This window comes from Lepus europaeus, chromosome 10, assembly GCF_033115175.1.
Source record: "Lepus europaeus isolate LE1 chromosome 10, mLepTim1.pri, whole genome shotgun sequence".
Classification (NCBI taxonomy): Eukaryota; Metazoa; Chordata; class Mammalia; order Lagomorpha; family Leporidae; genus Lepus; species Lepus europaeus.
In genome coordinates, this window is record NC_084836.1 from 68,737,521 (window position 1) to 68,752,897 (window position 15,377).

The following is a 15,377-nucleotide window of genomic DNA, read 5'->3' on the forward strand; positions in this document are numbered from 1 at the left end:
CTCCAGGCTTTGGATCAGCGCAGCTCCAGCTGTTGCGGCCATCTGGAGTGTGAAGCAGTGGATGCAAGATCTCTCCACCTCTCTCTCTCTCTCTCTGTCTCTGCCTTTCTGTAACTCTGCCTTTCAAATAAATAAATCTTTAAAAGAAAAGAAAGATGGGCCACAACATAATCTGACTTGTGGTTTTTAGTTTTTTTGTTTTGTTTATTTTTATTTTATTTGAAAGGCAGAGAGACACAGATATTCTACCAGCTGGTTCACTCCCCAAATGGCTGCAACAGCCAGTGCTGGGAACATGTGGAAGCCAGGAGCCAGGAACTCCATTCAGTTCCCCTACTGGGGTTGCAGGAACTCAAGCACTGAGTCAGCATCTACTGCTTCCCAGGTGCATTAGCAGGAGGCTGGTTTGGAAGCGGAGCAGCTGGGACTCAAATCAGCACTCTGATAGGGGATGCGGGCTTCTCAAGTGGCGGCTTACTCCACATCACCACAACACCCACCTGTGTGTGTTTGTGTTTGTTTATTTGAAAACCAGAGAGAGACACAGAAAGACCTTTCATCTGCTAGCTTACTCCTCAATTGCCCACAAAAGCCTGGGCTAGGCCAGGCCAAACCCGGATGCCAGGAATTCTATCCAGATCTCTCTCATGAGTGGCAGAAACCCAAGTACCTGAGCCCTCGTGTGCCGCCTCCCGGGGCTCACATCAGCAGGAAGCTGGACTGGAAGAAGTGGGGGATCTGATCCTAGCACTCCCATCTGGATTGCAGGCATTCCAAGTGGCAGCTTAACCTGCTGCCCAGTCTGCTTTGTGTTTTTAAAAGCTCCCCCTGGGGGCCGGCTCTGTGGCTTAGCTGGTTAAGCCGCTACCTAGAGTGCCACAGGTGGAGAGCTCTGGCTTCTCCACTCCTGATCCAGCTCCATCTGGGAAAGGAGCAGAAGACGGCCCAAGTGCTTGCACCCTGCACCCATTTGGGAGACCCGGATGAAGCTCCTGGGTCCTGGATCCTGACTTCGGCCTGGCCCAGTCCCGGCCACTGTGGCCATTTGGGGGAGTGAACCAGAGGATGGAAGATCTCCCTCTCTCTATCTCTCCCTCTCTGTATTCTGCCTTTCAAATAAATAACATGAATCTGTTAAAAAATAAATAAATAAAATTAAAACTCCCAATGGCTTCCTTGTGGGAACCATAGGGCAACAAAGAAAGCAGAGGAACAGTTGTTTGGTCTAGCAGTTAAGATGTCTGTCTTGGCCGGCGCCGCGGCTCAATAGGCTAATCCTCTGCCTTGCGGCGCCAGCACACCAGGTTCTAGTCCCGGTCGGGGCGCCGGATTCTGTCCCGGTTGCTCCTCTTCCTGGCCAGCTCTGCTGTGGCCCGGGAGTGAGTGGAGGATGGCCCAAGTGCTTGGGCCCTGCACCCCAAGGGAGACCAGGAGAAGCACCTGGCTCCTGGCTTCGGATCAGCGTGGTGCGCCGGCCACAGCGCACCAGCCGCGGCGGCCATTGGAGGGTGAACCAACGGCAAAGGAAGACCTTTCTCTCTGTCTCTCTCTCGCTGTCCACTCTGCCTGTCAAAAAACAAAAAAAAGATGTCTGTCTCCTATCAGAATTCCCAGCTCCTGACTTTCCTGCAGTCCTGGGAAATAGCAAGTGATAGCTCAGCGGTAGTTCCTGCACCCACGTGGGAGATCCCAGATTGAGTTCCTGGCTTCCGGCTTCAGGTCCCAGCTGGGGAGTGAACCAGTGGATGAAAGGTTCCCACTCCCCTGGTCTCTCTCAGATAGATAGGTAGGTAGGTAGGTAGGTAGGAAAAAAAAAAAAAAAGGTAGGTAGGTAGGTAAATTTAAGGTAAAAGTAATGATAACTTCTTAAAAGAGAGCAGAGAAATAAAGCAAAGGTCACGATTAGAAGGCTAGGGCAGCAGGCCACCCCAGAGAGGATGACACAGACTGGGTGTATTTAGATGTGAGTCTGGAACCTCTGTGTTACACCAAGGGCAATCCACTCACTTTGCAAGGCCCTTGGCTGCCCTGCACCCAGCTTAGCCGGCACCCAGGAGGCTCAATCGGCAGGTGCCTCTTCTGCATCACTCCTACCTCCTTTCCTCGTTTTCCTCATTCCCTTCACCTCCCTAAATCTCAAGTGCCCATTTGCTTCTCGCCCGACTCCAGCCTTCAGGAGGTCCCGCTGTTCCCATTCTTACAGTGCCTCTCCTCACCCCATCTCCAGTGAAAGTTGCACAAACTGCATAGAAAGGAAACAATTATTATCCATCCTACCCAGAAGCACTCAGATTATCAACTTCCCAGAACGCTAATGGAAACCCACAGGTCATTAGGTTCTCAGTAACACAACCCGCACACATTCTGCAAGTTAAGGGTGCTGTCTCCTCATTTGTTCCAGCCTGTTCTCCCTACCACAGACAGGGAAAGCGTTCTGTCTTTCTGTAAGATTTATTTATTTGAAAGGCAGAAAGAGAGAGAGAGAAGGAGAGAGATCTTTCACCTATGGGTTCACTCCCCCAAATGGCTTCAATGGCCAGGGCTGGGCCAGGCGGAAGCTAGAAGCTTCTTCTGGGTCTCCCACGTGACTGCAGGGGCCCAAGCACTTGGGCCATCTTCTACTGCTTTCCCAGGAGCATTAGCAGGGAGCTGAATCAGAAGTGGAACAGCTGGGACTCGATCCAGCGCTCACGGGACGCCAGTGTTGTAGGCAGCAACTTAACCGGCTGTGCCACAATGCCGGCCCCACAGAAAGCTTCACCAGGAAAAATCTGATCATGATCTCATTCACCCTCTCTTCTTCCTCCCCTTTCCCTTCCTGTTTAACCCCCTCCAACGTCTTCCCCTTCGTCCTCAGAAAAATAGCAACATCTTCAGCAAGGGCTACAAGGGCCCTGGAGGTGTGACCCCAGAATACACCTCCCACCACTCCCCTCGCGGCTCCTGGGGCTCCAGCACACGGCCTTCTTTCAGGTCTTTGGCCAGACTCATCCCCTCCTGCCACAGGACGTTTGTATATGCTGCTTGTTTGGCCCCCACAGCCCTTCGAGCTCCCTTCCTCCTGAGGTGGCATTCATTCATCCTTTAGTTCTGTACCAAAACGTCTTCCTTAGCAAAACCTACTCTGATCTGACACTAAAGCTGGAATGAGTGTTTATACACGCACAGACCTGGCTGGCTTTCTTTCAAAGCACTTACTGGTTTACGATAATACATTGATTTGTGTGACTACATGATTTGAAACCAATTATTTCTTTTCCCATCCCACTAGATGGTAGGTTCTGGGAAGGTACCACTGCCAACGGCTGCCCACCAGCACTGTATCCACAGCAGGCCTTAACAGGGCTGGGTACGGGAAGGTGTTCTAAAATCTGAGATACTGGGGTAGGCGTGTGGCACCATGGTTAAGATGCTGTTCAGATGCCCACATTCCGTGTTAGAGCGCCTGGGTTCAAGTCCTGGCCCTGCTTCAGGATCCAGCTTCTGCTGATGCACCCTGGGAGGCAGCAGGTGATGGCTCAAGTGCTTGGATCCCTGCCACCCACATGGGAGACCTGGATGGAGGTTTCTCAGCTACTGGCTTTGGGCTGGCCTAGCCCAACCCGGGCTGCTGTGGGCACTTTGGGGGAGTGAACCAGCTGATGGGAGCTATCTAGCTTTCTTTCTCCTCTATCTCCTTCTCTCTGCCTTTCAAATAAACAAAAAATAAAGCCTTAGCTATCATTCCTTTTTTGACTGAGCAAACCAAGAAGGAATTATGCACCTTCTGGTAGCAAACTATGACCAGGAAGAAAAGGAGAGTCAGTGTTAGATGACCACTTGCCTACAAACTCAGCATGTCTTCCTTGCCTCTTCCCGGAAAACATGGCTGACGCCAGCATGGCATTGGTTTCCAAGACCTGTCATTCCTCCTGAGCTGGTCCATCATCCCCTTCTCAGCCTCCTCATCAGCCCCAGGCTCCCCACCCCCACCCCCAAGCAACCAAACCCTCTGATGTCCAGCACAGGAGAGGTGCAGGGAGTGAGAGAATCCGCTACGGCTCACTCCCGGTCACACAAGCAATGGTCATCCTGCAAAGCCCTTATAGCCTTTCACAGACAGATCCCTGAGACAAACTCCCTGGCCTGTTGTAATCGCTTGGGAAACTTGAGGTTCCAAGAGGCCCCGCGAGTCGCACAAGGTCACACAGTCCGTGGGAGGCAGCCCTAAGATGAGCACCTCAACCCCCTGACACCTTAGTCCGGAGTTTTCCCTGCCATTAGCAGTCTCCTTCGCGGTAAACTTAAACCTGGCTTTCTCGCCCCCTCAGTAAACACCTGTTCCTGATCCATCAATGCAGCCTCAGCCCCAGCTGTGCTCCCCTCCCCTGCACCTGTCCTGGTCTGTGCGCGGGGCGGGGTGGGGGCGCAGCCGCACTTCCTCTGTGGGAGCCACCCCGGGGAACCAGAAGCCCCCAAGGAAACACACACACACACACACACACAAAGACCTGCCCCAGCAGAGCCAGGGCCCTGGCTATCCTGCGGCCCGCGACGAGCCCAGAGCCGGCGTCTCCTGGCAGGGAAGACCCGGAGAGAACCGGGGCAGCGTGGCGGCGCCAGGGATGCGGCACAGACCGGCCAGGCTCCCGGTTCGGCCCAAGGTCACCCAGCCCCGGCCTGATCCCCACCCACCCGGCCCGAGCGCCCCCTGGCGTCCCGGGCCGGCCTCCCCCTCGCCCTCAGGGGGTGGCCCGGGAAGTCCGGGCTCGGGGGGCCGAAGGAAGGGAGGAGGGTGGGCCGAGGACCGGGAGAGGCTGCGCCCCGGGGAGGAGCGGGAGGCGGGGCCCTCTACCTGAATACTGAGGACGCCGTCCGGCTCGTTACTCCCGGCCGGCATGGCGGCCCCGCGCTAGGTGTCGCCGGCGGGTTCCGGGCCGCGCGTCCGCAGCCCGCGCGCCGGGCTCGGGTGTGAGCGGGCCACCCCCCGTAGGCGACCCCGCTCCCGGAGCCAACGGTCAACCATCAACCGCCGCCGCCGCCGCCGCCTCCATAGCCACCGGCCCGCGAGGCGTCCGCCGCAGCCAATCAGCGAGCGGCCTGGGCAGCCAATCAGGGCGCGGAGCACGGGAGGACGCCGTCCGGCGGTACCCGGGGCGACCAGAGGAGGCGGAGCCAGAGCTCGGGAGCCAACCGCCGCGGGGCCCCGTTGCCGTGGAAACTGCCTCCCTCCCTTCAGCCCCCGCCCCGGGCTGGAAGGTCCTTTCAACTGCTTGCTAGAAATTGAACAATTCCCGCTCCTAGCTAGCGGGCTGCGGCTGCACCTGACCCTTGGAAACTGCACAAGTGCTGCCTTTTACCTCTTCTGAGTTTAATCCTCGGGAGATGAGTTGTTCCGTTCTGGAGGTAGTGGGATGGCGGGGTGGGATGGGGGACGTCCCTGCCGGTTGCAGGAGGAGGTGATTTGGGGGTGAGGGGCCAGGGCCTGGTCGGGTGACTTGGTGAACCCCTGAGCTGATGGGCCAGATTGAAGAGGAGCAAGCCGGTAGCGCTGGGGCCTCCTCAGCAGACTCAGCACTGCCCCGGGTCTGCTCCCCGCACCAGGAGCCTAGACAGAATGGAGCCAAGAAATGCTTCCAGCTTGTCCAGAAAACGGTGGAAAGCCGGTGATCACTGAACAACAGAACCACCGACCCAGAGCCAGGTTAGAACGTCCTGACTAACGAACACATACAGCAGGACTTGAGTTGGACGAGAACTGAAAGGATGGCCAAAATCCAGCCAAGCCCCGCAGAGGAGGCTGCCCCATCACCTCCGACTGTAGGTGGGTGTGCATTGTTGGTGGGGAAAGCATCCTAGCAGCTATGTCTTGGGCTTCATTTGGGGAACATAATCTAGCACGTGTTGAAGCTCCATCTCCTGCATCCTGGATCTTGCATTGACCCTGAAATGGGAAACAAGCAAGGCTGGACTTCTGTGTCCCTGAACAGAGCCATATGTCTGAGCCCCTGTCTAAGCCCCTTGTCTAGATTGAGTCTTAGGGTCCATCGTCACACTCCCTGTCCATCTTATCACAAACCCTGTCCCTTGAACCTGGAGTTCACATCCCACCCTCATGCTCATCTTGACCTGCCAGAATTTTAACTGTCCTTCAAACTATCTCAAAGGCCACCTCCTCCAAGAAGCCTTTCATTATTATGCCCTTTGTGACATCCCTAACAGATGTCAACCCTTCCTGCTTGGAATCCTTAACAGTATTTCAGACCTTAACAGAGTTTCTGGGCTTTCTTTTTTAAATGTTGACTTTAGCTTACTACAATATTATAAATTCTTTGAAAGCAATTATTTTTAAAGTTAATGTCCATTTTTGTTTATGAAAGGCAGAGACACAAAAAGAAAGAGACATCTTGCACCTGCTGGTTCACTCCCCAAATGCCTGCAACAGCCAAGAATGGACCAGGTCAAAGCCAGGAGCCCAGAACTCCATCCAGGTCTCTCACATGGGTGGCAAGGAGCCAAGGACTTGAGCCATCGTCTGCTGTTTCCCAGAGTGCCTTAGCAGGAAGTTGGCTAGGAAGCAGAGTGGGAATTCGAATGAGGCACTTCAATATGAGGTGAGGGCATCCCAAGCAGTAATGTTACCACGGCACCAGATGCCCACCTTGGCAAAGATTCTTTTTCTTTTCCCTTCTGTGTACTCCACAGAATCTTGAAGAATGTTGGACTTATATAAAGTAGTTGGCAAATATAAGATAAGTCTTCAAAAAGGCTGTGGAAATGCATACTATGAAAAGGAAGAGAGATTTCAAGGTTTTTTTTTTTTTTGCGCCAAAATAAGCTTATATTTTAATTCTATTTTCTACAGACTTTTTGAAGTACCTTATGCTTTTAATTTAATCTAATAAAAAAATTTGGGGAGCCAGTGCTGTGGCATAGTGGGTAAAGCCACCACCTGCAGTGCCAGCATCCCATATGGACACTGGTTCAAGTCCTGGCTGCTCCTCTTCTGATCCAGCTCTCTGCTATGTTCTGGGAAAGCAGTGGAAGATGGCCCAAGCCCATGGGCCCCTGCAGTCATGTGGGAGACCCAGAAGAAGCTCCTGGCTCCTGGCTTTGGATCAGCGCAGCTCTGGCCGTCAGCCATCTGGGGAGTGAACCAGCAGATAGAGGATCTCCTTCTCTGTCTCTCCCTCTCTCTGTATCTCTACCTTTCAAACAAATCTTTAAAAAAATGTTCTGAACATTGGGGCTGGTGTGATGGTGCCACAGGTTAAGCTGCTGCCTGTGGTGCCAGTATCCCATATTGGCACCAGTTGGAGTCCCGGCTCCTCCATTTGTGATCCAGCTCCCAACTACTGTGCCTGAGAAGGCGCAAAGGATAGCCTAGGTACTTGTGCCCCTGCCACTGATGTGGAAGACCCGGATGGAGTTCCAGGCTCCTGGCTTCTACCTGGCCGAAGCCCGGCCATTGCGGTCATTTGGGGGATAAACTAGTTAGTGTATGGAAGATCTCCCTCTCTCTCTGTCACTCTGCCTTTCCAATAAATAAATCTTTATTTAAAAAATTATTGAACATTAACTATGGCCAGACCCAGATAGCACGGAAGATGTAGATAAATGTGAAATATGATATAGGGCGGGCATTTGGCACAGTGGTCGAGACAGCACGGGGGACACTTGCATCCCATATCAGAGTGCCTGAGTTCGAGTCCTGTCTCCACTTGGAATTGCAGCTTCCTGTTGATGTGCACCCTGGGAGGCAACAGGTGAAGGCTCGGGTCCTCAGGTCCTCGCCACCCACATGGGAGACCCAAATGGAGTTCCTGGCTCCTGGCTTCAGCCTGGCCCAGCCCTGGCTCTTGCAGGGATTTGGGGAGCCAGTGGATGAAAGATTTATCTGTGTGCGTGTGTTTAAGAAAACTGAAGCCATCTGGAATTCAGTCATTATGAACTCAGAGCACATTGCCTGGCATTGCCTGAGAACCTGGATCCAGCCCTGTGTTTGTGTGCTTTTGCCCTTAGCTGTGTCTTACAAGTTAGCGCGGGGACAGTAAGCAAGTAAACCCACAACACACTACAGGTTCAGATGGCTCCTGTGAGGGTAAACTGAGAGCACAGGGGAAGTCTCACCTGGTGAGGTATGTCAAGCTCAAGTCTGATCCTAAAGTTCATGGCCACCATGTCACTCTGTCCTATAAAAATGGCACTGTCTCTGACATCTGCCACGGAGGCAGGATGGAGGGGGACCAAGGATGGCGCCCACACTCCCCACTCCCCCAAAGATGGTACTGGCCATGGGCAGGGCAAGGCAGGGAGGAGAATGAAGAGGGAGACATCCCCAGGAGCCCTGGTGGCTGTGGTGGAGTAAGAGCCTCTGGCCTCTGGCTCCAGGGTCAAGAGCCCCACCTTCTGGCCTACTGTGCACATTACAAAGGGAGGTGGGCCGCCTGAGGCTGCTGTTCTCTGGGGCACTGTGGAAGCCAGGCATTCCCTTCCCAGGGCTCATGTGGTCTCTCTCTGCTGAGTCCAGACAGCAGGCTCTTAGCTTCTACTGCTCCCTAGGCGTGTTGGAAAAATGCAAGTGATGGTTCTCAGCAGGGCCAGCAATGAAGCCCTCAAGGAGCTGATTGGAGAATATTCAGCCAACGCCACCACCTCCCATTGATGATTCTTCTAAAGAAGCCAAGAAAATCAGTGGGGGCTGGCTTTTTGGCATAGCAGGTAAAGCCATTGCCTGCAGCACTGGCATCCCATATGGGCAGTCCCAGCTGCTCCACTTCCGATCCAGCTCCCTGCCAATGGCCTGGGAAGGCAGCAGAAGATGGCCCAAGTCCTTGGGCCCCTGCACCCACGTGGGAGACCTGGAGGAAGCTCCTGACTCCTGGCTTCTGATTGGCCCCACTCCAGCCATTGTGGCCATGTGGGGAGTGAACCGTTAGGTGAAAGATCTCGTTCTCTCTCTCTGTCTCTCTCTCTCTGTAACTCTGCCTTTTAAATCTTTAAAAAATAATAAAATTAGACAGGAAAATTAAATAACAGGAACAGAACTCAGAGATTTTCTGGGCCAGCATTTGTCCTGGAAGAAGGCATAAAGTGGAGAAGAAAATGTCAAATGAATGTGTAGTGACAACAACCACACACATCATTATCATCACATCAACAGGGAAGCAGGGAGGCACATGACAGGAACTGCCTCACTTAATCCTTGCAGCAACTCTGAGAGAGGTTCTATAATCCCACTTTACCGATGAGAAGACTGGGGCTTAGAGCTGTAGACGTCCTCGGTCCAGACTGCATGAGTCTGACCATCCTCCTGCCTCCCCTGGGGCTGCTGGGGAGCCCCCCCTTCTCTGACTGTCAGACTCCACTCTCTGCTGCCAACTGGGTCTACTTTCTACATTTCATCTCTACCCTCCTCTCTCTAGGACCACTGGTTCCTACACTTCGGGGGAAGAGACAGGTCTTTTTTTTTTTTTTTTTTTTTTTTTTTTTTTTTTTTTTTACAGGCAGAGTGGATAGTGAGAGAGAGAGACAGAAAGAAAGGTCTTCCTTTTGCTGTTGGTTCACCCTCCAATGGCCGCTGCGGCCGGCGCATCGCGCTGATCCGAAGCCAGGAGCCAGGCACTTCTCCCGGTCTCCCATGCGGGTGCAGGGCCCAAGGACTTGGGCCATCCTCCACTGCCTTCCCGGGCCACAGCAGAGAGCTGGCCTGGAAGAGGGGCAACCGGGATAGAATCTGGTGCCCCAACCAGGACTAGAACCCGGTGTGCCAGCGCCGCAAGGCGGAGGACTAGCCTGTTAAACCACGGCGCCGGCCAAGAGACAGGTCTTGAGCCCCCCGGGAGAGATGATAAAGTCGCTGGGTTCTCTTTTTTAAATATTTATTTACTTGAAAGTCAGAGTTACACAGAGAGAGGAGAGGCAGAGAGAGAGGGAGAGAGAGGTCTTCCATCAGCTGGTTCACTCCCCAGTTGGCCGTAACAGCCAGAACTGAGTTGATCCGAAGCTAGGAGCAAGGAGCTTCTTCCGGGTCTCCCACGCTGGTGCAGGGGCTCAAGAACTTGGCCATCTTCTACTGCTTTCCCAGGCCATAGCAGAGAGCTGGATCGGAAGAGCAACAGCCGGGACTCGAACAGGTGCCCATATGGGATGCCAGCACTGCAGGTGGTGGCTTTAATCCACTATGCCACAGCCCTGGCCCCATGGGCTCTCCTTCTTCTCAGGTAATTTCACAGGACACAAAGTGCTAGCTATCCAGTAGTGAGTCACTTAAGACGGATTCGTCCTGAGAAGCACATTGTTTGGCAATGTGATTGTTATGCGACTCTCATGGGGCGCACTTACACAAGCTGGGAGAGCTACAACGCCTCTGGGCGGGACTCTGTCACTGACCAGAAAGTGCACAGCTCTATTGCCCAAAAGGCACCGAACTTCTCTCATCTGGAGATAAACAGGCGTAAATGGGAGAAACTCAGAACATCCGAGAAAACGCTCCCATATAATTGCCGATGTTTCCATTAAAAGCACTCTGATTCTTCCGACAGTTTGACACATCTCTGGCTCTGAACTGTCCAAGGGGCCGCATGGGAGAGTTCCCAATCTTTACTTGCCTTTATGTATCTTCCTTTAAAAAAAAAAATAATTGATTGATTTACTTATTTATTTGAAAGGCAGAGTGTCAGAGAGAGAGAGAGAGATCTTCCATCTGCTGGTGCACTCTCCAGACAGCCAGAACAGCCATGTCTGGGCCAGGCTGAAGCCAGGAGCCAGAAGTTACAGCCTGGCCTCTCACACAGGCAGCAGGAGCCCAATTACTTGAACCACCTTCAGCTGCCTTGTCAGGCACATTAGCAGGAAGCTGGATCTGAAGCAGAGCAGCCAGCCCTGACCTTGAACTCTGATTTGGGATGTAGCCGTGGCAACAGTGGTTATTACTCCCTGGACTACAACCTGTGCCCAGTTTCCAGCTGCTGTTTCTACCTGATTTTTGCCTCCTAATTAGACATCTAAAACCAAAAGGCTGCAGGAAAAGATGTCAAGAACCCAGGAGGAACTTAATGAGGGCTTGTTTGTGCTGTAGCCTGGTGAGCGTCTCCTGTGGCAGGGAAGCGCGAGGCGGGGGGAGTGGGAGAGAGACATGGAGCTCTGTCATGCAGGTGCGTCATCGGCTTTCAGCCCTGCCAAGTCACAGCGGATCTCCGGAGCCTGCGGAAGACAATTTTTTCCCTGTTCACAGCATACTGCCAGCCTGGAACGCCACAGCCGCATATCACAGGGAAGAATCCTAAAGCACCAGGAAAACCGACTGTGAGAATCGCATCACCCACCACCACCCCATTCATCATCAACATCATCCACAGAACTTGGCCACACGGCACTCGGTGACACCTGGCTCTGAGGCAGAACACAGGTGAGACAGTAGAAACCTGCTCTGCTGCCTTTGGAATCACCATTAAGATACGTGGACGGGGGCCCGCATTGTGGCGCAGCCCAAATCCCATCCGGGCGGCCGATTTGAGTCCCAGCTGCTCCGTTTCCAATCCAGCTCCCTGCTAATGCTCCTGGGAAAGCAGCAGAGGATGACCTAAGTTCTTGGGCCCCTGCCACCCACCTGGGAGACCTGGATGACCCCAGTGGAGTTCTGGGCTCCTGGCTTTGGCCTGGCCCAGCCCCAGCCATCACAGCCAGTTGGGGAGTGAGCCAGCAGATGGACAATCAATCTCTGTCTCTCTCCTCCACCCTGTCGCCTTCAAATAAATACATAGTTTTAAAAATTAAGATACTTGGACAGAGGCGGAATGACAGCAAGGACTCCAGAGGAAACAGAACAAAACAGAAAAACGAGCTGTAAAACATAAAAATAAAATGCCATAGGCAAGGCAAGACTAGGCTTTTGAAAGCAGCTATGGGACTTCCAGCTCCGAATGGGAAGCAGGTGTTAACCACGGACCACCTGCCAAGTCCTTGGTTACCAGATCTGAACACGTTTGTATCAAATGCATTTACCTGCTTCTACCTAGCCTAGCCCTGCTTAGAAATGAAGCCCGATTAAAGCGGTTTCTCTCTGCATTCTTGTCTGCCTGGGGATTAGGACCTCCTGAGTAAGGAGGTACGGACTTGGCTTTCAACCAATCGGCTCGAGAGGGCGGGACTTAAGGTGGGCGCAGCTGTAGGGGCTCCCAGGCGTGCAATGCTCCGCACTCAACTGCTTCATCCCCACCATCTCATTTGTGCCTCCCATACACAGAACGTCTTGCAGGCTAAGAAGCTAACGTGTGGCTGGGTCCGGAGACTTGCCCAGGCCTGTTACAGTAAGTGGAGCCCGGTGGAGAGCTGCTGAAGCTCTCGGCCTCATGCTGTGACTTCCCCGAAGGAGAATCCCGACGTGGCATCTACAGAACAGCTCACCCTGCCCCCCCAAATCAGAAGCTCGGGCTCCTCATCAGGTGAGAGTGTCGTGCAGTTCCCACCATGGGAAGCTTGCGAGTGATACCCATTCATTAGCTTACTGAGCAAACTCAGTTCCGAAAATGACTATTACTGCTTCTTATCTCCAGATGCGTGCTATCAGACACAGATATAATTTCAACCCAAGCTATTCTGACTCCCAGTGATACCTCCCCGAGGGCCTTTTATTTTGCAGCTAATAAAAAAGAAAAGAGGCCCATTCGGACGACTGGGCTAAAGGGAAGAGACACAGAATCTGAATTTATTCCGCTTATTTATCTTGCACTGTCTCTAACCGTTCGCCAAATTGAAAAGGTCAGCTTCTTCTCTGAAGGCAGAGTTTTCTTGTCCTTTCCACAAGCCAACAGAAGATTGGAGTATTCGTGAGATCTGCCAAAAAAAAAAAAAAAAAAAAAAAAGGCTGTAAAATGGTCAGCAGAGAGGAAAAAAAAAAAAAAAGAATTCAGGACTCAACACTTAGAATGCAATCAGCGGAGCTTGGGGGAGGCAGAGTAGACGGAAGCCATTACAGGTAGCTTGCATCCCATAATGTCAGCTGAAGACGTCCCAGAACTTCTCGTGCCTGTCCCCTAAGAATTGTTGAGAGGGGCTTAAATCCTGACCGTTTTCCACCCAACACAAGTTCTCTCCCACAGCATCCCCGAGAAGGGGCCAGCCAATGTTCCGTGGATACCTCAGGGACACAGAACTGCCACTGAATGAGGCTGGCAGCCCGATGCCGGGTACGGTTTGCCTCATTCCAAGTGCTCTCCTCTGTGGCTCCCTGGGCAGCCCTCCTTGTAGCCCATTGCCATACCCTCCCTCGCTCTTGTCTTCCTGGGACAAATGGGATTACCGTCTCTGGCAAACCAGTTGCAACTCTGTGGTGGTGGTTCCTAACCACCAGGAGAACTCCAGCAACAGAAAGCCAACTTTAAAAAGACTTCCATGGGGGGCCAGCCTGTGGTGCAGTGGGTTAACACCCTGGCCTGAAGCGCCGGCATGTCATATGGGCGCCGGTTCAAGACCTGGCTGCTCCACTTCCAATCCAGCTCTCTGCTATGGCCTGAGAAAGCAGTGGAAGATGGCCCAAGTCATAGGACAAAATCTTTCTCTTGGGATAATTTTATTATGCCAGTAGTAGCTGCTGAACCCCGCATTAGACAAAGGATTCTCTGACAAAGTGATGCGAGTTCTTCTGACCCCATTTATGCAGAAGTAAATGCAGCCATAGCTCCTGCCCCCCATGGATGGCACACTTGCTTCCCCTGGATGCTCTCCAGGCAGCACCCCGATAACCCCATTATGTCATCTCTTTCATGCCTTCTGTTCTGTGTGTCTCCAGGGAACCAGACAGCCAGATCTGTTTAATGCCACATAATTTACTATACCTACACCACATTTTATGGCCTTAATTTAATTCATTACAGATATTGTGATGTGGCTCTGTTTTCCCAAAAAACAGGTCACCTCTTCATTTACTTGGCAATCAGCCTCCTCCTGGTTAGCCAGAGTCGGAACTTTCTGCATCTCTTTTCTAGTAAGGGATAACAGAATATGAACCAAAACCCATAATAAGGTTTGTAGTCTCTGGCCCAGAGAGCTTATCTTCTAGAAGTTTACGTAAATGGCTGTAAATGTACATGCATGGAGTTCCAGCAGCACCCTCGCACACCCGGGGATATCCCCCAGTGGAATGTGGGCACAAACATGAGGGGTGCGTTAGCCATAGCGCGTTGCATGCCAGTGCCTTAGGTTGCAGGGAGGGGAAGAAGTGGTGACCTGGCCAGTGCTCAAAGGGGCTGAGATGCAACATACGCACCTCAGGGGGTCAGGAACGGGCCAGACATTGGACTGGCCTCTCGCCTCGCTCTTCTTGAGGTCACCTCTCCCAAGGGGAACCTTTGCTCCCTGGTCTCCCCTCTACCTCCCAGACCTCTGAGAAATTTCCTATTCAAGGGCATCTCCCAGGAAGAAGCCTAGAAGGGGCAAGGTGATCCCTCTCTCTTGGACCAATACCTTCCTTCCTCCCCACAGTGAGCCACCACCCGGCTTCCTTGCTCAGCTCCCTGGAGATTTAGCAGCTCCATTCCCTAAGCTCTTCCTGGGAGTTTCTCTTTGCTTCCTCCCTGAGTGGCAAGACCGGAGTGGAAGGGAACAGAGTCAGCACTTTCACCCACTCTCCTAGAGCAGTAAGTCAACTCAGTGCAGCGTTCGACTTACTGGCCAGATGCTTTGGGGAAGGAAAGGGAAGGGGAGAGAAGGGGAAGGGGGAGGGGTGCAGAGGGAAGGGGAGGGGAGGAAGGAGAAGGGAGGAGGAGAGGGGAGGGGAGGGGAAGGGAGCAGAGGGAGGGGAGGGGAAGAGAGCAGAACTGAGGAGAGGGCAGGGGAAGGGAAGAGAGGGGAGGGGAGGAGAGGAGAGGGGAGGGAGGAAAGGGGAGGGGAAGGGAAGGGAAAGGAGCAGAAGGGAGGGAAAGGAAGGGGAGGCAAGTGGAGGGGAGGGGAGGGGAAGGGAGTGGAGGGAAGAGGAGGAGAGGGGAAGGGAGGGGAGGGAGGGGAGGGGAAGGGGAGGGAGGAGGGGAGAGGGAGGGAGGAGGGGAGAGGGAGGGAAGAGGAGAGGAGGGGAGGGGAAGGGAGGGAGGGAGAGAGTGGAAGAAGGGAGACTTCCAGGATCAGTGACTTCAGGTGTAGCAGGATCCAGGAATCCAAAAAGACTGGGGTCCTTGACTCATCGCCTTTCTCTGCCCCCTCAGTGTTGCTCTGTGCCCAGGCGATTCTCCTTCCTCACGCAATAGCAAAGAGGGCCACGAACTTTCATCAGCTTCCCAGCCAATGGTTCCATCGGTGGTCCTGTGGGTCTGTGGGGGTGCGGGTGGGGGGCTGTTCAAAGGTAGGAACAAGAGTTCATCTTGTTTGCTGGTTTCAGGAAATGACTCAGAAACCTCGGAGTG

The 15,377-nt window shown here is 53.2% G+C and overlaps 1 protein-coding gene across 1 annotated transcript in view; it reads right to left on the minus strand.

Annotated features, from left to right (window-relative positions):
• The window catches only part of SLC4A8 (solute carrier family 4 member 8), a 77,117-nt gene extending 72,201 nt beyond the window's left edge, over window positions 1-4,916 (minus strand). Inside the window, exon 1 of the mRNA XM_062203639.1 lies at window positions 4,835-4,916. Coding sequence (XP_062059623.1) covers window positions 4,835-4,879 — 45 coding nt within the window. The 5' untranslated portion in view covers window positions 4,880-4,916. The remainder of the gene's footprint in view (window positions 1-4,834) is intronic.
• Window positions 4,917-15,377: the final 10,461 nt, after the last annotated feature.